The 22,212-nt window shown below is 56.8% G+C and overlaps 1 protein-coding gene across 6 annotated transcripts in view; it reads right to left on the bottom strand.

Annotated features, from left to right (window-relative positions):
* Cacna1a (calcium voltage-gated channel subunit alpha1 A) overlaps positions 1–21,954 on the bottom strand; it is a 245,765-nt gene extending 223,811 nt beyond the window's left edge. For 2 of the 6 annotated variants that reach the window (XM_058576791.1, XM_058576795.1), the window contains exons 1-2: positions 21,204–21,459; positions 7,031–7,363 (exon numbers count right to left, since the gene is read on the bottom strand). In XM_058576791.1, coding sequence (XP_058432774.1) covers positions 7,031–7,275 — 245 coding nt within the window. In that variant the 5' untranslated portion in view covers positions 7,276–7,363; positions 21,204–21,459. Of the gene's footprint in view, positions 1–7,030; positions 7,364–21,203; positions 21,463–21,866 lie in introns of those variants that run through there. The other 4 variants (XM_058576793.1, XM_058576792.1, XM_058576794.1 and 1 more) reach the window with 4 other exon arrangements.
* Between the last annotated feature and the right edge of the window lie 258 nt (positions 21,955–22,212).

Below are 22,212 nucleotides of genomic sequence, written 5' to 3'. Positions count from 1 at the left end.
CCCTGGGCCTCCACAGTGGCTGGCAGCCGAGCTGCTGATCCAGAGGACAAAAGGAGGGTCTTTCTGGGCTGACAAGCAGCCAGCCGTGCGGAGGAAGAGCCCCCGGGGGCAAGACCTATATATTTTTTTAATATGAACTAGGCTAGAAGCAGCCAGATGCCTCCCTGGGAAAAGAGAGAAGAAAAGGGGCAGAAACCAAGACAAAGAAAGAAGGGCTCCTCCCCGGGAGGTCTGCTGGCAAGGCCAGGCACAGTGGAGAGTCGTGTCCAAATGACCCAATATCCTTTTTGTTTCTGAAGTGTGTAAACCGAGGCCCAAGAGACACCCGATGTCCCCTCTGTCCCATCAAGCCGTAGAAAACCCTGAGCAGGCACCTGTGCAGGTGAAATGCTTCCACAGAAGGCCGCAGGGAATTCCCTCTTTTTTGGAGCCCCGACCCAGGGGCTCTGTTACCCCCACTTCACAGATGAGGAAACCGAGGCACAGCAGGGACCTGGGGTTCCTCTCCCCGGAATCGGCAAGTGGGGGGCTGAGACCTGAGCCCTGCCTGTCTGTCACCCACCCGGTCAGGCCACTCGGGCACATCCCAGGCCACAGAGGGCCCCAGGCTGGACCACGGCGAGGCCGGGCAGCCCGGAGTGTCCTGCGAAGCCCGGTTCCGCCCAGTGGGCCCCCACCAAGCCCTCTGTGCGTGGGAAAGGCAGTGGCCACGTCTGCGACGACGGGCGCCGCCTGAGGAGCCTGGGTCCTTGCCGTGCACCTCCAAGGCCTGGGGTGAGGCCACCAGGTGGCCACCTCGCGGGGCGGCCGCTGGTTCCCGCTTCCACCGCGAGACTCGCGGGCTCCTGCGCCACCTGGTGGCCAATCGTGGCAGGCACGGGCGACCGCCGGTGAGCCACGGGGTGGGGACCTGGAGCCCTGGTAGCATTTGCGGGTCTGCGGACCCCCAGACAAATGCCCACGAGTAAAGACGGCTTCGTCCGCACGGATCTTCATGGACGCTGCATTTTGAATGTCAGAATTTTCACGTCTATCAAGAAATGGAGTCCAAGGGCCCCGAGTTCCACCCAGCACAGAAGAAAGGGATGAGGGGGAGGGGGAGGGAGGGGGAGGGGGAGGGGGAGGGAGGGGGAGGGGAGAGAATACTGGGTGGAATCTTAAAATGGGGCACCCGGGAAGCCGAGACCGGGATGTGATTAGTCAGAGCGCCAGGGTGATCTGTGGCAGGCAGGGGACTGTAGTTCATGAGATCTATAGTTGTCATCAAAACTGCTCCAGGATTTCATCTCACGCCAGTCACAATGGCAATCATCAAGAAAACAGCAACAGTACGTGCTGGCGAGGACGTGGGGGAAAGGCGCACTCACACACTGCTGGAAGGACTGCAAATTGGTGCCGCCACTCTGGAAAGCAGTCCTCAGAAAACTTGGAATGGAACCACCATTTGACCCAGTCATCCCACTCCGCAGTCTATACCCCGAGGACTTAAAACCAGCCTACTACAGGGACACAGCCACGTCACTGTTTATAGCAGCCCAATTCACAATAGCTAGACTGTGGAACTACCTGGGCGTCCCTCAACAGATGAATGGATAAAGAACACGTGGTAAACAGTGGACTATTGCTCAGCCTTAAAGAAGAATGAAATTATGGCATTTGTAGGTAAATGGGTGGAGCTGGAGACTCATGCTAAGTGAAACAAGCCAGAACCAGCAAACCAGATGTTTTCTCTGATAAGCAGAAGCTGATCCATAGTGGGGCAGGAGCAGGGAGGGAAGGATGAGGGGACTTTGGATTGTGCAGAGGGGCGGGGGAGGGGCAGGGGGATGGGGAGGAGGTGGAGTGAGATGACATTGTCACTGCCCTCCTGGAGTGATTCCGCCCCCTGCTCAACCAGAGGAAGGAGGCGTTGTGCTCCATTTCTATACAATGTGGCAAAGTGCCTTCTACGGTCATGTGCTAATTAGAACAAATTAAAGAATAAAAATTTTAAAATAATAACAATGGTTATTATAGCATCGCATATTTCAAAATAACTGAGAGAATTAAAGTATTCTTGTCCCCCCCAAAATGATCTGAGGTGACAGGTATGCTAATTCACTGACTTGACCCCTCCGCTCTGCACACAGGTGTGGGACACTGTAAGCACCCAGGCCTGGCACACAGCACAGAGAGCACCAGTGTGTGCTTACGGGGACAGGGGCTCGGGTGGCACCCGGGGCCTCAGTGTGCCAGGTGAGTGCTCTGCCACTGAGCCACAGCCCGGCCCCATTCTGTGTGATTGATATTTATACATAACAGTGAAACTTCCGAAGTGTTGTTGTTACTTAGTCTCTTGTGCCCCCCAAGCTAATTTTCTTGAAGATATTTCTTACCAACGGGGCTCAAATTCATGAATGCAGAACTCTCAGATCTGCAGGGTCAACTGTACTTAAATCTCCATTTATTTTGTTTCACGCAACACGAACACAAGTGTTGAGGTTTATTGAGGTTTATTGACCCTCGCGGAGGGTGGACCCCAACCCACCTGATGGACTGGCAGCAGCCCACGTCCATCGGCTCTGGTTCTGTTTACTGAGCATCATTGGGTGCTGGCCTTGCCTTGGGCTCTGGGGCACACGCCACCATCAAGACAGATAGCCATCCCCGCTGGGGACATTCCAGGGGGCAGGGCCAGGAGAGGACCCCCATGCCTGCACACAGCGACATCCTGCTCCTGCTGACCTGTGTGAGCCGGTGGGTGGGTTGCAACGCTGACAGGCAAAATGGACATATGGCTTTAAAGGGATTTTTGGAAATTGGGGTTGAAGAAAATAGCAGGAAGGAAGGAAGAGAGGACCTCCTCCGCCATCACAGGAACAGGAAACACGGGGAGTCTAAGCCGGCGCAGTGGTGCCCGCCTGTAATCCCAGAGGCTTGGGAGGCTGAGGCAGGAGGATCGCGAGTGCAAAGCCAGCCTCAGCAACGGCGAGGCCCTAAGCAACTCAGTGAGCCCCTGTCTCTAAATAAAATGCAAAATAGGGCTGGGGATGGGGCTAGTGGTCGAGGGCCCCTGAGTTCAATCCCTGGTGTCCCCCCACTGCAAAAAAAAAATGGGGCAGTCTGATTGAGTTGCCATCAGAGGTGGCCAAAGACGTTAGAGAGTCAAAGGCAGCTGTCCTGCATCACCCTCCGAGAACACGGTGCCCGTGTGGGGTTCCCACCCATGAGAAAGCCTCTCAGTTTGGAAGATGCTCAAAAACAGTTCCCATAAAGGCGACACAGAACACAGGACATCGACAGGACAATCGACCTGGCTTCTTCCACATGTCGGTGAGAGAGGAGATAGGGGTGAGGAGGGAGCCACACAGGCTGGAGGAGACGTCAAGCAAGGAAACACGGAGGCCTCACGTGACCCAGCAATTCTACCTCAGGGCATAAATGAAAAAGAGCCAAAGCAATTTCTAAGAGATATTTATACACCCAGGCACTAAGCAACTCAGAGAGACCCTGTCTCTAAATAAAATACAATGGTCATAGCAGCACCATTCACGACAGCCAAAGAGGGAAGCCACCCAAGTGACGTGTTTGGGTGAGTAAATTTTTTTTTAAAATGTGGCTAACACACACAACGGAATAGTATGCAGCCTTTAAAAGGAAGGGACTCCTAACACATGCTACAGCATGGACGGACTTCAAGGGCCTTATGGTCAGCAAAATAAGCCAGTCACTAAGACACAAATGCTGTGTGACCCACTAAAAGGAGGTCCCAGGAGTGGCAGGAGTCAGAACGGTGAGTGTCAGGGTCTGGGGAAGGGGGAGTGAGTGTTTAATGGGGCCTGAGTTCGGTACAGGAGGATGAGAAAGCTCTGAGAGGGACAGTGGTGGTGGCAGCCCAGCCACGTGACCGCGTAAGACCACCAGAGTGTGGGCTTAAAAATGGCCAAAAGGGTAAATTCTATGTTATATATATTTTCTACACACACACATATGTGCACACACACATGTACACACGCACACATATGCACACGCACACTCCAGATAGATAAATGGCCAAGGCAGCACAGGCCCCCCTCTTTCAAGGAAAGCAGCTGTAACAGGTTAAGCGAGGGGTGGAGCACAGCCTGGGAGTGGGATGACGTGACAGTCACTCTCACTGCTGTCAGGGTGATGTTGGAAACCGCGGGCTTTAGGGGTGTAGTCGGAGGGTCATGAATCACACGAGGTCTGGGATTCGCTTTAAAACATCTCAGAAAATAAGAGGAAAGGCGTTTTCAAGGCCCGCCCGGCCAGACCCTGGTAACTGATGAATGTGGGTGACGCCCTGAAGGTTCACTGTCTCTTTACTTTTAGTGCATTTGGGCCCCGTTCGGGGTAAGGAAAGGCTTCCCAGAGCACAGCCGGGAAAAGTGAAGGCCGACTTCCCCCACAGGAGGGCAAGAGGGCATGGGGCCTGAGTTTAAAAGTGAAAACCATTTAAAGTATCCAGTACCTCACCAGTGGCGGTCAACATTTTACTTATTTATGTATAGTATATTATATTTTTGTAGTGCATTTCATAAATTTAGCAGAATATTTATCTAATATCAAAGCCAGGTGCACAGGTTGCCTGTAACCCCAGCAGCTCAGGAGGCTGGGGCAGGAGGATCTCGAGTTCAAAGCGGCCTCAGCAAAAGTGAGGCGCTAAGCAACTCAGTGAGCCCCTGTCTCTAAATAAAATACAAAATAGGGCTGCGGGGTATGGCTCACTGATGGAGTGCCCCTGAGTTCAATCCCTGGTACCCTCCCCAAAAAAGTTGGGGTCATGGGCTGGGGTTGTGGCTCAGAAAAATAAATAAATTAAATAAAGGTGTTGCTTCCATCTACAACTAAAAAATTATTTAAAAAAAGAAAAGAAAAAAGAGTTGGGGTCGTGGAGCCTGCGAGTAGCAGCTCTGGCTGGGAGGCTCTGCGGCTGGGAGGTGGGGCGCGTCCCTGTCCTCTGACCTCTCTCCACGGCACAGCCAAGTTGCTGCGGACCTGGCAGAACTGAGCTCCTGCCTCGAGGTGCTAATGTGCTTGGCGCTGCACCTGGCACGCAGTAGGCATCCAATAAGTATTCACCGCCATGATTAATATAAATTACACTGATCATTTTCCTTGGGCCACAGTGTTTGTTTAATTTTTTAATTCACTTTTCCCTTCCCCTAAAAAAAAAAAAAAAAAAGAACTCTCTCCAACGAGTCTGCGGAAATGACTCATTGTAACCCCTTAAAGAAACCTGGCTCTTTCTGAGAGAGGTAATCAGATTTCTTTTCAAAAAGATAATAAAAGGAAGCAAGAGGAAAATGGAGGTGAAGAGAGACGAGGGAAGGGGAGGAGGGAGTCCAGAGGAGACTGAGGCGAGCTCCGGAGAAGGGGAGGTGGAGAAGCAATGTGGGCACTGGGCTAAGTGTGACCGGTGCATCCCGGCTTTATGGAATGATGGACGGATGGATGGGTGGATTGGTGGCTGGAGAGATGGATGGATGGGTGGGTGGATGGATAGATGGAGGGATAGACGGAATGACAGATGGATGGATGGAATAGTGGATGCATGGAATGATGGATGGATGCATGCATGGGTAGATGGATGGATGGATGGATGGATGGATGGATGGATAGATGGAGGGACAGACAGAATGACGGACGGATGGATGGATCGGTGGATGGATAGATGGAGGGATAGACGGAATGACAGATGGATGGATGGAATGATGGCTGGCTGGCTGGCTGGGTGGGTAGATGGAGGATGGACAGATGATGGATGGATGGATGGAAATATAAGCAAGTGGAAGGGTGGATGGAGATGGAAGGAGAGGAGGAAGGAAGGATGAACACTGGGAAGACTGGATGGGTAGGAAGATGGATGAGGGGCTGGGTGGGTGGGTGGGTGGAGGGAGGAAGAAAGTTAAGAGGAGGGCCACGGGGAAAGCAGCACAGGTGACCTACTACCTTCCCAGGTGCTGCCCCGACAGGCCACCAGATGTCAGCCTAACCCCGGAAACCCTCTCGGAGGCGCCGGCTTTGACTCTTACTAAGCTCCTTTGCTCGAAAGTGAGCAAACCCATCATGCTCGTGGCCTCCTGAATTTACCCACGGCACCGGCACCCCACAACCAGCTGGCCTTTAACCCCACTCCCGCTCCGGCAAATTAAAAAAAGAAGAAGGAGAAGCCTGGGAGAAAGCTGATGAGGCCCGGAGTGCGGAGGGAGGAGAGTGGATGTGAGTCTCCCTGACTGACCCGTGTCCCCGGCAGCTCGGCCGCGCGCGTCCTGATAGCCACGTGCACATCACACCGCCTGAGCCTGCCCAGGGTCCCAGCCCTGCTCTGCACCTTTGCCAAAAAGCTCTTGAGAAAAGGAAGAAGAAGGAGAAGGAGAAGGAGGGGGGGAGGAGGACGAGGAGGAGGCGTAGGCGGCCGCAGCGCCCCCCTAGGAGGACAGGAGCACCCAGGGCTCCTTTGGGGCTGAACCTTCACACGAGTCACCTTCCAGCCCCAGATCAAGGAGCGCGAGCCGCCCACCCAGGACCACCCAGGACCCGACTGAGCGGCAGCGCTGGCTCCACCCCACCGTCCCCGGGAAGACCCACTTTGGGGGTCCCTGGCAAAGGGAAAGGAGGACTCAGGAGCAACTCGACCAAAGCCACCGAATCCTCCGGCCCGACCCGCCTCCTCTGTCCTCAGCGCACTCGGGCTCCGCCCGGAACCTGTGGGTTCCCACTCACGGGTGGAGGTAGAAGTGGGGTTCCCTGTGCTCCCCCAGAAAGCGGAGCTCCTCAGCCATCCCGTTGGACAGTTTCCGAACCCGTCGGGTGGCCGCCCAGCCCCCCCCCCCCCGCCCTGGTTGTTAACCCCTTCGTTGCTGCCCCAGCGCGGGGGTCCGCAGGGGGCGGGGCCTGGGAGGGCAGCGGCCGAGGGGGAGGAGCCTGGCAGCGGGGCCGTCAGTGCGATCTGCCCCGCGAATCCGCCCCCTGACACCTGCCAGAAAAGACCCGCCGCCCGCCCGCCCGCCCCGCCCCGCATACTCACTCCCATTCCTTCCTCCGCGCCTGCGGGGTGCTGTGGATTTTGTGCGCCTGGTGGGCCAGGATGACATCGCGATGGTCCACCACGCCACCCCGCCGCTTCAGAGGGGGCCCCTCGAAGCCGCTGTTCATCTGGTGGGCCCACGGGTGCCGCGGGGTGCTGGGTGCGCCCGCCAGGGTGCTGTCCGGACCCGGGGGTCCTGAGCGGCGGCCGTGCGGGGCGTCATGGCAACTGACCGGGGAGCGCATGGGGTCGGGGACCCGGGAGGTCTTCAACGTCCATGGGCCTTGCTCGGAAATCCCGGGGTCTTCGGCTTCCAGCACAGTGGAGAGCGAACTAGAGAAGAGAGGAGGGACAGGCAGAGTGAGAGGGACAGAGAGAGAGGGACAGGCAGAGTGAGAGGGACAGAGAGAGAGGGACAGGCAGAGTGAGCGGGGACAGCAGCGAAGCCAAGAGCAGGGCTTTGCAGGGCAGGAGCGGCTCCGCCCTCGGCCCCCGCAGCCCGCTTGGCCCTGGCACAATGGAGCACTTCCTTGGCAACTTGGGACCCAGAAAGCCACTTCTCAGGAGCTGCTGGGCAACCGAGGCCGCTCCAGGAGTGAAGCCCTTGAGGGCGGGTCGCCTGCCACCTGCTGGCCGCGCGGGGTGGGGTGCTGGGTTTCTGGGCATCTCAATGGTCCTGTCTGCAAAATGGGTCACCACTGCTCTTTGATTCTCCCCCAGCCCCTGGGTCCCGTGAGCACCAGAGGTGGCACTTAGAACCACTGCAGGGCAAGTTCAAGGGCCACTTTCAAATGCCTCTTGTGTGGCCACGGCCTCTGTGCAGGCTTGACGGGATTTCAGGAGGGTTGTTTTTTATTTTTAATTGACTCATAATTGTGTGTCAATTAGGTTACAATGTGACGTTTGGGTTCATGTACACACTGTGTCATGATCAAAATGGTGTCATTGGTGCATCTGTCCCTTCCACATTTATCTTTTCTTTGTGGTGAGATAGTCAAAGCCTCACGGAGCTATTTTGGGGTATATAATGTATTAATTAGTACTGACAATAATTTGGCTGGTTTTTTTAAAGGGACAGGACCCCTGGCACTCAGGAGCGTGGCAGGTGCTGCGCACCACGGGGTGCAGAGCCCTGAGCTCTGTCTCCTGCACTCGCCCCCTTGGCAGTGGGGGTGAGTGGAGCCCTGGGCTGGGCGCTGTTCACGCAGCTGTGAATGACTCTGACCCACGTCCCCACCCAGGCGGAGGGGACAGTCTGGTGAGGGAGACAGACAAGGAGGAACAGAGGCGAGGATGTGGTGTAGAGATGAGGAGCTGACAGGAGGGAGCTGGAGCCTGCTGGGGCGACCAGGATAGGGGACTCGGGTTGTCCCTGGTGTCCGCAGGGGGTTGGCCCAGGACACTCCACAGACACCAAAATCCATGGTGCTCAGGTTCCTTATCTAAAATGACATGGTGTCACAAGAACCTGCAGCGCCCTCCCAGAGATTCCAATCATCTCCAGGCGGCTCACCGCACCTAAGTGAGGGACAGCGAAACGGTGCTGGAGTGCGCTGTCCGGGAGATGGGGACAGGAAGGTCCGCACCCTCCGTACAGGCGCAGTTTTAAAAAATATGTTTGATCTGCAGCTGGTTGAATTTGAGGTGCAGAAACCAGGGTGCAGAGGAGGTTCCTGCACAGGTGGGGGCTCAAGCAGGGAGCGCGGTCCTCGGGGACAAGCTGGGGTCCCAGGTCACCATAAGCTTCCTTCTGGAGCCTCTGCCCTTGGCTTGTGCATGGCTGTCTCCCCCATGTCCTCCCCTTCGAATATGTGGTGTCCTCAACAACCTCCTCCCCTCCCCCTCCCCTCCCCTCCCTCTCCTGTTTTCTTTCTTCTTCTTCCTTCTTCTCCTCATCTCCTCCTCTTCCTCCTTCTCCTTCTCTTTCTCCTTCTTCCTCTCCATCTTCTTCTTTCCCTCCTCCTCCTCCTCCTCCACACAGTGGTCCCCTTATCTGAGGGGGACATATTCTAGGGCCCCCAGTGAATGCCTCGGATGGCAGATGGTACCCAACCTTACCCGTCCTACTTTCTCTATATCATGACAAACTGTGATTTATAAACTAGGCACAGTCAGAGATCAACAGCAATGACCAATAGTGACATGGAAAGACGGTAAGAACACTGTTATGGAGGTTTTGGGGATGTGACCCCCCACCTCCTCCACCCCCTTCTCTAGCTCTCTCAAGAGTCATGACAGATAATATTTGCGGGTGCACTTGGCCTTGGGTAGCTGAACCCCAGGGTGAGGGGTCACCACACACTTGCCTTTACTTAAGTCACATAATATTAAAATAAGCAGTCAACGGCCCCTTGCTGGGGGCAATTGGTGGGGACAGCGGTCAATTGAAGGGAAGGGGGTCCCCTGTGTCCCCGTCCCGTTCACGCCTATCCATGGGCTAAGCCTTCAGTGCATTCTTTTTTTTTTAACCTTTATTTTGTTTGTTCACGTTTATGTTTATGTGGTGCTGAGGATGGAACCCAGGGCCTCCCACGTGCGAGCCGAGCCTCTGCCCCTGAGCCCCAGCCCCAGCCCCCCTCAGTGCATTCTTGAAGCAGAGATGGGACTTTTGTCTTGTTCTTTTTTATTTTTCATATATATTCCAACTGGAATTGACAAAAATCGTACATTTTTGTCATGAAAGCATGATGTTCTGAAACTTGCGGACACCGAGGAATATCTCAGTTGACGACATTAACAAAGGCACTCAGCGCTCAGACAGAGTATCATTCCCTCAGGGTCCGATCCCTTCTTATAAGGACACCAGTGACATTGGATGAGGGCCCACCCATAGAGCCTCTTCTTACCTTAATCACCTCTTTAAATGACAATTATAATACATTACATTAATAGAACACACACTGTAGTACGGTGGTAGGTAAGACTTCCATATATGAAGTTGAGAGAGGACACAGTTTTGTGCATGAGAGTGGTAGGAAGTGCCAGGTGAGCTAGATGCATGTTAAATAGGGAGCCAGAGACGGCCTCACTGTGTAGGTGACGTCTGAGCAGAGGCCTGAAGGAGATGAGACAGAACCACGTGGGTGTTGAAGAGCATAACTTTCCAGGCAGCTGGAGTAGCATGTGCAAAGGTCCTGAGACAGGACCCTGTGGCTTGCCCCAGCCACAAGAGGGAGACCCACGTGGCTGTAGGTGAGCGAGGAGGAGCAGAGAGGACAAGGGAGGGGAAATGGTGGGGCAGAGCTCGAGGGAGCTTGTGCATAACACAGAAGGCTGCTCTTGGTTCCTTCAGGAGTCATGCGGTGCGTGGCTGTTAGAATCCACAGCATAGTTTCAATCCTAAGCTGAATTTCCCACCTGAGCCTCTCAGTATCTGTTCAAGGAAAGTTAATCTACTGGAACACTGGCACAAATGGAATAGAATTCAGAAATAGGAGGATAGCGGCTGGGGATAGAGCTCGACGGTAGAGCACTTGCCTAGCGTGCATCAGGCCCTGGGTTCAACCCTCAGCATGGCAAAATAATAATAATAATAATAATAATAATAATAATAATAATAATAATAATTAGAAGATTAAACCTCATGCACAATTGTTTCCTGAGTGGCCTTTTTAGCTGCAGGTAGATAAACGCAGAGAACCAGGCTGATCCCGATTGCAAAGGATGTGCTGCAGGCTGGCGCCTCGTCCCCTCCCCGGTTCCTCTGAGCCTGCTTTAAATTATCCAAGGAAATGAGAACTTTCCATCCTCTCTGGCGCCCATCCGCTGGGGCGCAGCTTAATGAACACAGCCACCCTGGACCTCTCAAGCCCGTAACTGACAGAGCTTCGCCAAGCTGTCTTCCTGGGGCCTTGAGCCTGGACTTACTCTCTGAAAACACACCCGATCTCCGTGACTCGGGAGGGTCTTGAGTTCTAGGACAGCCTGGGCAGTTCGGCAAGATCCTGGCTCAAAATTAAAAGGGTTGCAAATGTAGCTCCAGGGGAAAGTGTCCCTGGGTGCACTCCCTCGGAATCACCCACGATAGTCCTACAACCTTTTCTGTTTTGCCACATACTTTCCCACCACCTGAAAGACAAAACCGACCGTCCCTTAGTGACCCCCTCCCATGCCTCAGAAATGACCCTGAGGTCAGGAGACGAGTCCGGGGCCTTCCCAAGACACTGCCAGGCCTTGCTGGGTGTGCGTGTCTGAGCCAGCGTCGTCCCTCCTCCCGGAATCCCTGACCCGTGGACAGGAGGGGAAGGTCTGGCCAGGTTGGGCTGCTGCGTGGGATCTGCTCCTCAGCACCGCAAAGGCCCGGGGCTGGGGTGCGGCTCAGTGGACGCCACCTGCTTGTCCCCCAGTCCTGACACAAAATGCCTCATCTCCCTCCCTGGGCTGACACCAGCCTCCCTCACCTCATCCTGGGTCCCCACCTCGCCCTCCCGGGCCGTCCATCTTGGTCCTTTGTGTCCCGATGCCGGCTCTATCCGCTGGTTGCACCTGCTGGGCCCCAGGGTCCACCCTAACCCACCTGCTCCCCGCCACCCAGCGCCCAGCAGGGCTCAGGAGGGCCTCTCCCCAGCTGGCCAGCTCCGCGCTCCCAGGGCCTTCCTAAAACCTCAGGGCTCTCGGGAGAGAAGCCTCATCTCCGGGGCTGCCCCACCTGCGGCTCCTGCTGCCCCCCCTCCCCTTCGCCTCTGGCCGCGGGGTCCTTCCAGGGCTCCGCCAGGCTCACTCCCCGTGCACCTGCTGGTCCCCTTCCCAGAACGCTTGTCCCCAGTCTCTGCCGGGCCAGCTCCCTCCATGATTCAAGGTCCTCCCGGACCCTCCTGTCCAAACCGATGCTACAGCAGGTGTCCGGTCACCCTCCTGGGAGACCCTCCTTGAGGTGCGTCCTACCCTCTGGGACCAGTACTTGTGTGGGGGCTTGTGGTGGAGGAGTCCCCCCCACAGCTCCCCAGGGACAAGGATCTTGGACTGTCTGGTGTGCCCTGGGGTCCCAGACACCTTCAATATTCCTCACCTGGATGGAGGAGTGGATGGGCAGGTGGGTGGGTGGATAAACATTCTCAGGACTGTGTCTAGGGAAAGCCATCAAGCACATCCCAAGCCACTGCCGGGGATCCGGGGCTTTTCCTAGGTAGGGAGGCAGCTGGTGAGCTCGGAAAGATACTTGGTCCCAGTGATCTGCGGCCAGTGTGACCCCAGCACGAAGCTACCAGCTGCAGGGTCCCCTGCAAATCACTTGAGCCTCAGAGGCTCTGCTTCCTCTGCCACACCACGGGGCAATGATGAGCACAGCCGTCCCCAGGATCATTAGAGCAGGGGCTCCCGGACCCCCACATCTACCAAGCTCTGAGGATGCTCAGGTACCTTCCATAAGATGACCTGGTTTTTGCATAATAGCACGCACACCTCCCCACGGCCTCGGAATCATCTCTAGGTGACCTGGGCTACCTGACACGGTGCCGATGCTGTGTGGACGCTTGCTGCCCGGCATCCTCTAGGGAATGATAACGAATGTGCACGAGTCCAGATACAGATGCACTTGTAAAATATTTTTGACCTGCCTTCGGTGCATTCACGGAGGTGGCCGTGGGTGCGGAGCCGGCCAGCCTTCAGAGAGCTCTGGGGAAGGGTGGCCGCTCCCCCCCCCCCCAGGAAGGACAAGGCCTAGGCCTGGCGCAGGCCACGGAGTGGGCTCGGTGGGCGCCCGAGTTTGCGTTGATTCCTGGCAGCAGGCCGAGGAGGCCGTCCACAGGACACGGGGACAGCTGCTCCACCACACCACCACAGGGCTCCACAGAGCCCACGTGAGCATCCCAACAGGTCCCCAGCCGTCCTGTGTGTACACACGGCGCTGCTCCCCAGCCGGGCGCGTCCCCAGCACCTGCGCGGCCTCCTCGCCAGGTGTGACGATGGCGCTCTCTGTTTGCCACCCGCACCGCGGGCGGAGGGAATGGCAAGCGCGGGGTTCACCCCCCCCCAGAAGCAGCAGGTGCCACAAAGAGCCGGCGCTGGGAGAAGAGGACGCGGAAAAGCAAACAGAAGAGATTAAATGGCGTGAAGCCGGAGCCAGGAGACTTGTTGACACAATGACAACAGCAGACCTCACCCTTCGCGCCTGTCACTTGTCCTCAGCAGCAGGAGAGCCACACCTGAGATCAGCGCTGACAACCGGCGTCACCATGACAACCAGAGGGAGCCTGGTCCAGGTGCAGGGGAGAGGCCGGAAGGAAGGGCCACAGGAAGTTCAGGGGACCCTGGGTGGCCTCCACCCCGGGGTGAAGCAAGAGGTCCTAACTGGTGAGGAGGAGTGACAGAGCTTCAGCCCGGATGCTGAAAACTCACGGGCTCATCACTTACATTAGAAAAACCCACAGCACCCGGGTGGGAGCTCAGGAAGGGCCCCTCCACCCTTCCTCCCAGGGCCAGGCAGGGGCTGGCCGGCACCTCGAAAGCTCAACGCACTCGTGGGCACGGGGTCTCGTGGAATTCAGTGGGACATCTGGGTTTCTCTGATTTTTTGGCTGTGCCCCAAAGGGTTGCAGCCAACGGCCCCTGTGAACGTCTCTGTGAGCCACGAGCATCCCTGTGGGTTACTTTCCTAGACGTGGAGTTGCTATTTCAGCGAGTGCGCACTCTGAGCTTCCCGGACAGTGTCTCCAAAATCAAGAAACCTGCTGAATAGACCAGAGGACAGGCCTGGCTCGTCTTGAGTCAGTGTGGTCACGTAACTGCCCGTGGAACAGGAGGGAACCAAAGAGCGTCACTCCCAGGACAGAGATTTGCAGGGAAGAGGTGCCCAGGCCTGCTCCCTTTCCCCTGGACAGGGGAGACACTAAAGATCCGCGTGTTGATTAAGATGCACCGACTTAAAGGGGCGGGAGGCCCAGTGTGCGCGGGAGCCTGGATCCCTGAGTCACTGCGTCGAGGAGGAGGAGGAGCGCCACCTGCTGGTCAGGGCCGGCAGGTGATGTACTAACCAACCTGGGCTGTGCCTCTTGCACAGTTGGGGACCTGTTGGTTGCAATAGCATGCCTGTCTCCGTCTGCTTGGCTGCTGACAAAATGTCACAGACTGGGTGGCCTCAACAGCAAACATCAAGTGTGAACTCAGGTTGCTCACCAGGGGAAGACTCTCTCCCTGTGTCCTTCTGTGGCAGAGAGAACAAAGGTTCCTTCTGGTGTCCCTTGGGGAAGGGCACTACTCCTACCATGAGGTGCCCCTGCCGTGACCTCACATGGATCTAGTCACCTCCCCCCCACCCCGTCTCCAAATACCACCCACTGGGGTGAGCACTCCAACAAGGAGCCAAGAAGGGACAGGTCAGCCACCGCAGGCCCCCAGCCCCACAGCACGCCAGCCTCTGTGTCCTCGGGCCCAACACCCAACCACCATCAAAAATAGGTGGGAAAGGTGTCCTGTGCTGGACAGGTACTGAATGTTTTCTTGACTTGATTCCCCAAACAAGAAAGTATAGTGATGTCCTCGGCAGGGACATTGTATCAGGTGCTCTCGGTCATCAAAAGATGATTTAAGGCCCACGGGAGGGTTGTGTGGGTTCTGGGCAAACACTATGTCACTTTATAGAAGGGACTCGGGCTTCCTTGGAGTTGGGTATTTGCATGGGGTCCTGGAAGCCACCTCCTCAGACACCAAGGGACAGCCTTGCTCTGGTGGCAATGCTGGTTCTGATTTATTTTTTAGCTGCAGGTGGACACAAGGCCTGTGTTTTATTTTATGTGGTGCTGAGGACCAGAGCCTCACAAGGGCTGGGCGAGCGATCTCCTCTGGGCCCCAGCCCCAGTGCCTGGTTTTGATTCTCAGTGTCTTTCTTGTGCCCTGAAGTCTTGCACTCAGACGGAAGGTACCTGAAGTCCCCAGGAGCACACCAGGGCGCTCCATCCCAAGAGCCTCCACCTGAGCCCGGGTGCGGCCAGGGGCCCTGCTTGCCTGGCCTCCTACTTGCTCAATTCCGTCTTTCTCAGGTGCTAAGCGCTCAGTCAAGCACCTTAATCCAGCTCCAGACAAAAGAGGGGTGGCTGAGACCCCCAGGAATGGGCCCTTCTGGGCTCCGGGCTGAAGAGCAGGACGTCAGCAGACCATGGAGAGCAGCTCCCAGAGCAGCAGAACAAAGATGATCCAAACGTCATCTCAAAACCTCCAAATGCACTCACGACCTTCCCGGTGAGGTGTCATTTGACTGATCGTTAAAGCCATTTCCGCACCCTGAACAAACACTTGGCATCGCAGCTGGACAGGTACAGGGAGAGTCCGGCATCTCCCTAGAAACAAAAACTCATAACCAGAAACAGCCCACATGTCCATCAGTGGGTGGAAAGATAAGCATATGCACACCCTGGAATATTACACAGCCTTGAAAAGGAAGGGGATTCTGATACCTGTTAAAGCACAGGTGGACCTTGAGGAGTGGACGGCGAGGGCTGCGTGACAACGTGAATGTAGCTAACACCACTGAACACACGCTTAAGAATGTTAAGATGCTCAGCGGCATATCCAGAAATGTTTAATGTATAAAAAGAAAATAATTCTCCACACGGGATCCAAACATGGCCGGCCATCCCTGCAGGCCAGGGTTTGGTGCTGCCTTGAGCCCAGCCGGAGGCTGCTCCGCCCGGGGCAGGGAGGGGGCCTCCTCAGACCCCACCTCCAAGGGCAGAGGCCAAGGTGAAGGAAAGCAACCAGAAGCAAGTCACCGAGAACCTGAAGGAGACGCGGGGGCAGGCTGAGGGAGCGCAGGCCAGATGGCAGAGGCCGACCTCCAGGCGGGGCCCAGCAGGGGGACATCTCCTGTGTCACCCAAGTGTGGCTGGAAAGGGCCACCCCCGGGTGAGGACAAACGGGTCACAGCTGGTCTCATTTCCCACCTTCGCCCTCACCAGGGTGACCACAGGGACAGAGGGACACACTCCCCCCACTGGGAGGGACAGACGCCGGGTGGTGGGGTGACCCTGGACAGGACTAGGACCACAGGAAGGAGACAGGGCAGAGCCAGGGAGCCGGCCACGGGGCAGGCTTACCAGATGCTGAATCTCAAGCTGAATTCTCCTCCCAGCCCCCGTCCTCCCCTCCCTGTCACTCGTCACTCACTCATCCAGAGCTGTGCTTTGAGCGCCTGCTGTATGCGGAGCCTATCCTCAACCAGGATCCAGCAGTGAACAAGAGACGGAAGAGTCCCCTCTGGGGGGAGGGGAGCTTCCAGTCAGAAGGCAAGGGGGAAAGAGGGAGGCAAGAGGAAGAAGGGAGGGAGGAGACCATCTCCATCTGAGGGGACCAGGAGGGCCTCGGGAGGGGGAGTAGAGAAGGGGAGGAAGGAGCCTGAGGGTGTGTGGGAGAGGCAGAAGGAGCAGCCTGTGCAAAGGCCCTGTGGCGCAGGCATGCCTGGCACATCCAAGGAATAGACAGGAAGCCAACAGAGGGACAGCCTTGGATTTGCTCTGACCGAGGTGGGAGCCGGGGGCCGCAGAGGGCTGTGACCTGCCACAGGTGTTCACAGGTGTCCTTTGGCAGTCAGATTTGCAAAGAACCCAAAAGACAAGGGAACCCATCCCCCGCAGCTGTTGGGAGACTCCTTCCCTCCCCCCACCATCACCCCCACATGCTAAGCCTCAGGGCTGGGGACTCACCTGGTCCTTCCTCTCCCTCTTGCCCAGGGGAATGTCCCCATGGGCCCCACCCACATGGACCTAATGGCTCACTCCAGGCCCTCCCTGAGTGTCCCCTTCTCCCCAACCATCGGGTCATCCATCGGCCAGTCCTAAAAGGACGCCCAGCTGCCCACTGAGTGCTCCTGTCGCCTGCTCCACGTGCTGCCCGGCGAGGCCCAGCCACCCTCCCGTGCTCATTCCCACCACCTCTCCACACGACACCTGAGAGGCCCCCCTCTCATCCCCTCCGGCACCCAAGATCCTGTTCAAACATGCTTCTGCTCCAAGAGCCTCTAGGAAAATTCTTCAGTTCCCACGCCCTTGGCCTGCCCCCATGCCCATGGCTCCCTCCTCCTGCCCCACCTCTCCCCGCCTGGGTCTTGTCTGGCAAGAGGGCTGAGGGCCACATGCAGGGCACGGCCGGAGGTGACACAGAGTTAGCACCTAGAACAGAGAGATCAGACACCTCCTGCTGTGTGGCCTCAGGTGAATCACTTCACCTCTCTGGGACTCAGTTTCCCCATCTGTAAAATGGGGGTGATAAGGAGCATCTGAAGCATTTTTTTGTGCAGATGAAATAGAGTTGTCGGTCTGTGTCTTCAGGCTGCACACCCAGAGTGTCAGTCAACCTTGAATAAAAAGTATTCACAAAAGATTGCATCCATACTGAACATGGGACATCCTGTCAGCATTCCCTAAACCACAGTAAAGGCAACTGTCGAAACAGTGCTGACATAGGGTGAGTGTGTAAGTCATCTAGAGGTGACCTAATGTGGACAGGAAGCCTGTGGAGTTTCTATGCAAATCCGTGCCATCCTACAGAAAGACCTGTGCACCCCAGACCTGGCACCAGGGATCCCGGAACTGATCCCCCAAGAGGCCAAGGGGAGCTGGATCTTAATCCTATGCAACGCACTCAGAGGGTGTCCCACACAGCGACACGGGCCCTGTGTAAGGGTCCTCTGTTATCATCACTGGACTTACACTTTTAACTGAATCCTCACAGCCCAGCCCAGCGCCTGCCCCACAGGAAACGCTCGACAGACATTTGTTGAACAGTGGATCAAGCCGGGCACCGTGCCGCACACCTGTCATCCCAGCGGCTCCAGAGGCTGAGGCAGGAGGCATGAGTTCAAAGCCAGCCTCAGCAACTTAGCAAGGCCCTAAGCACCTCAGTGAGACCCTAACCCTAAACAAAATATCTAAAATAGGACTGGGCAGGTGGCTCAGTGGTACAGTGCCCCTGGGTCCAATCCCTGGTATAAAAAAAAAAAAATGTGGATTTATCTGTCCAGGCTGGGTGGAGCCAGTGACGTCAGGCCAGGGCTGCCGCCTGACGGGCATTCTGGGTGATCGAAACCATGGGCCTTTCCCTGTCTCCTCCTCCTTCTCTCTGTCTCTTCTGTCTCTTCTGTCTCTCTCTCTCTCTCTCTCTCTCTCTCTCACACACACTTGCCTAACTCCACGTGCTCAAAGGTTCAAAGGAGAAAGAGCAACGAAGAAAAGAATCAAATAAATTAAAACCTTCTTCCAGGAGAGAGACCGACTGATCCCTCCCCCAAGACCAAGGGCCACCTCTAACTCCCAGCTGGGCAGGTGGCTGGGCAGGTGGCTGGGCAGGTGGCTGGAGAACGTTGCTTACATTAATCCTTGAATTTTCCTCTCCTAAATATGGGGTTTTGTTTGTGTGTGTGTTACCTGAGGTTGAACTCAGAGGCGCTCAACACAGAGCCACGTCCCCAGCCCCTGTTTGGATGTTGCCCCCCCCCCTCGCCCTGCTGTGCGTCACTGGTGTAGTTAAAGCCTTAATCATCAGAATGGCCGTTGGGAGCCCTGACCTTCCTTTGCTCAGCTATTTATTGAGTACCCTGAACGCCCTGGGGCTCCATCACAGTTCACCTTGGGATCTTAAAAGAAATCTTCTAGGAATTCCCTCCCCTTGGGGCTGTAAGAAAATATCCTGCCGGTGTTGGCTGAAGGAAAATAACTGGATCTCGATTATCAGTGTCACCTTAGGAAAGAAGCAAGTAGCCCTTGAAATCGGCCCTTTAAAAATGTTGGAAGGGGACAGCACAGATGCTCGCTTCATCTGCAGTGACCCTGGGTCCTTGGTGGTCCCTTACCCCTCTCTGAGCTGGAGGGGGTGAGTCCCGTGGAAGAGGAGGGGTAATAAAGGTGAAGGTGGGCACGGTGGAAACCAGGAGGTACCCCAGGAACATGTACAATGTGTGCACGCTCACCTCAGGCTCAAATGCTTTTAGAAAAAAAGAAATCGGAAGTAAGAGAAACCAGGCTCCAAGCGGGCGGTGCACTCTGCTTATAGGGAGCGTGGACAATGTGCGCCTCCATCAAGACACAAAGATTAGTGGTTGCCAGGCCCCAGGGAGGAGGGAATGGGGTGACTGCTAGTGGGTACAGGGTTCTTTTTGGAGTAGTGGAAAAAATTCTGGAGGGACACAGCCAGTGACAGTCATACAACATTGCAAACATACTCAGTGCCCCGGAAAGGTTTGCGTGAACATGGTGACCATCGTAAACTTCATGTTCCATAGATTTGGCTCCAATTCAGAGGAATTGAAAAGTAGCCAGTGTTTAGAGACCTCAGCTCCGGCTGCCGCCCTCTCAGCAATCCAGGCCTCTGTGTCAGCAGGGAACACGTCACTCGTCAATATGTGCCAGGCCTTGGGGCTTCTCAGACCCTGACCTGCTCGTGACTCCCCAGGATCGGGTTTGATGCGGATTCTAACCCAGCAGGACTGGGGGAGCCTGAGACTGCTGCCCTGCTGGGCTGCAGTGCAAGGTGTGGACTTGCAGGGGGTGCTCCCCCAGGCTGCCCCAGTCTCCCTCCACCTCCACCTGACAAGCTTGGCCTGCCCCTGAGCAGGTCCAGGAGCTCCCTGGGAGCCCGTCTGTCTGTCTCCGTGAGCCACCTGCTGAAAAGATCCTGGACAGACCTGCCCTTGGTGAAGACAGCCCCTGGTCCGGTGCGCCTGCACCCCACTAAAATAATCATATCAATGAGGAAATAAACTGGCCGTGCCTGAGCCTTTGACATCACTTGGCTTATTTTGTAGGTCATTTGCTCAGTCATTTCATTCAATGTCAAATGCACCCTCTCCCTCCTGAACCCTAGGGCTGCTCTTTCTGGGTCCGGAGTGGGGAGGTGGCATGGAGCTCGGTTTCTCCTGGGTGGAGGGAAAGTGGCATTTGCCCTGAGTGACGTCTTTAGACCCCTCTACAGAGCCGCAGGTCTTGGAATGGTCAGAATATCAACAGGCCAAACGCCAGGATCTCGGGCTGCTTGGAGTCGGGGTTTCCTGCCGCCTGGGTTTGGGGTGTTGGTAGAAGTACCGGGTGGGGTGGGAATTCACATAAGGAGGGGGATCTAGTAGTAGCTATAAGTACCTAAGAGTGTTCCTGAAACAGCCTGTCCTGAAGCTGTCCTCCCAAAAGGATGGGATTCCAGGGGGTGCAGATAGAGCCCCCCCAGGGGCTGTTTTCCTGTATACAATCTACTCTGCCTCTTTCTTGGTGTCCCTGAGTCGCTGAGGAACCCCCAAAGCAAAGAGTCCCTGACAAAGCATCCCAGATGTGCTCACCCCCCAGCCCCCTGCCCCTCCCACATTCCCCGTGGGGGGGGGGCGCTTCTGTTCCCGAAGCTGTGGACATCCACAGAGCCAGGAAGAGAGGAGAGGGACCCCGCGGCCAGCCTTTCTCCCTTCTTACAGGAAAGCCACGAGGAGAGGCAGCCCCATCCAAAGTGAAAGGGGACGGGCAGCAGAGTGTCCCCGCTCTGGGGCTGTTCATTCCGGAGGGGCAAAGAAGGTGTTAAATACCAAGCGGAGGACGAGGCTTCCCGGGGACGTGATCATTCTCAACTGCCTGAACCCCATCTGCCACCCCTTCCAGCGACACGTTCACGCTGTGCCGAGTGCAGAGAACAAGGTCGCACTACGCACGCGTCGCCAACTTTTGTTCGGGATCCCTCAACGCCACCAGCAATGAGGGCTGGAGGTCGCCTTCCAAAACCTGTCCCTTCCAAACCATGTCCCTTATCAGCCAGCCCGGGTCCCAGAGCAGAAAGCGGCTTCCTGCCAACCTGACCTGGGCGGGGGTGGGGGGGTGGGGGGGGTGTATACAAAGTAGAATTTGGCTTAGGTCAGCCACTGTCACGGCCGGGAGGGGGGAATGTCACATGTCCAGGGCAAGTGGCAAAGCCTTTGGCTGCTGGGGCGCAGAGACACGTCGATGAGCGCAGTTGAAAAGAAAATGAATTTTTAAGAAAGAATCAAGTTCCAGCCGGATCGAGGTGTCTGCGCCCCCGCCCCTCCCGGCCCCTCCAAAAACCCTTCCGAGAGGGGAAGGGGGTTTAGGGCAGGAACCGGGGAGCCGGACACACCCGGAAAATAAAATAAGCCACAGCGAGGAGGAGGGAAGCCCTGGTCGTCCCCACCTTTGCCGGCGGAGGTGATGCTGCAGCGGGGAAAACGCCAGTGCCCGCCGCGCGCCCCACTCACCTGCGGGATCGGGCGGCGCCGACCGCGTTAGTGCGCAGCGCGGGGGGTCCTCCAGGTGTCCCGGGGGCCGCGCCTGCCCGGCGCCCAGGGGGCCGCGCCTTCCCGAGCGCACAGGTCCATGGTCCGCCGAGGGAAGAGAGGGGCCCGAGAGAGCCGAGCGGGCGGGGACGTGGGGGACGCAGGGGTCCCCTGCAGGGCGGGCGCGGGGCCGGCGGCCGAGCCTGTGCCCAGGGGGAGGCCGAGCGCAGGCGGCTCCCCGAGGCCGGGAGGCGCGCGCGGGCGCTCAGCGGCTCCGGGGCGTTTCCACCAAGGGTTTCGCTCAGACCCAGCCGCGAGCCGCGAGTGCCGCCCCCAGGGCTCCTTGGGGAGGGACCCAGGGCTTCTCACCGCCCGCTCCGCAGACGCCCCGTGGCCTCCCGCAGCCGGCGGAGCCCTGCTCCCGGGAGGAAGCTGGACCTGGGTCCCCAGGAGCCGGGGAGGCGGGGCGCGGACGCCCGGTCCCCCACCTGTGCCTGTCGGGGATCTGGGGAGCCGGGTGTGGGACGGGAGCCAGGCCGAGGGGCAGGGAGCGGTGCTGGTGATTTCGCCATCTCCCCTCTGCCAGATCGCAGCCTAAATTATTCATGCCCTCAGAAAAATGGGGATTAGGGGACAGCTGCTCACCCGCTCCCGAGACCGCTGAGTTCGTTCTGGAAACAGCTTCCCCTGACCCCGACCTCCCTTCCGGGTGGGGGTGGGGGTGACTAGCAGGAAAGACGCAGGGAAGAGGAAAATTGAGTCGTTCAATAGAAAAAGCAATTGATTGCAAGTGTGTGTGTTTACTTGCAAATTAGAAAAGTCTCTCTCCTCTCTCCCCCCCCCCTATCTATTTATCTCTCTCCCCACTTCCCTCCTCCCCCAGGTGCTGGGGTTGAACCCAGGGCCTCACCAATGCTAAACAATTGGCCCAGCCCGATGCCACCCTCTCTCTTTTTAAAGATGGGAGTTTGTGTTTTTCCTATAAGCAGCA

This window comes from Marmota monax, unplaced genomic scaffold, assembly GCF_021218885.2.
Source record: "Marmota monax isolate L192 unplaced genomic scaffold, Marmota_monax_Labrador192_F-V1.1 WCK01_AAM20220418_F8-fsc00021, whole genome shotgun sequence".
Taxonomy (NCBI): domain Eukaryota; kingdom Metazoa; phylum Chordata; class Mammalia; order Rodentia; family Sciuridae; genus Marmota; species Marmota monax.
This window is presented reverse-complemented; position numbering and strand designations above follow the sequence as displayed.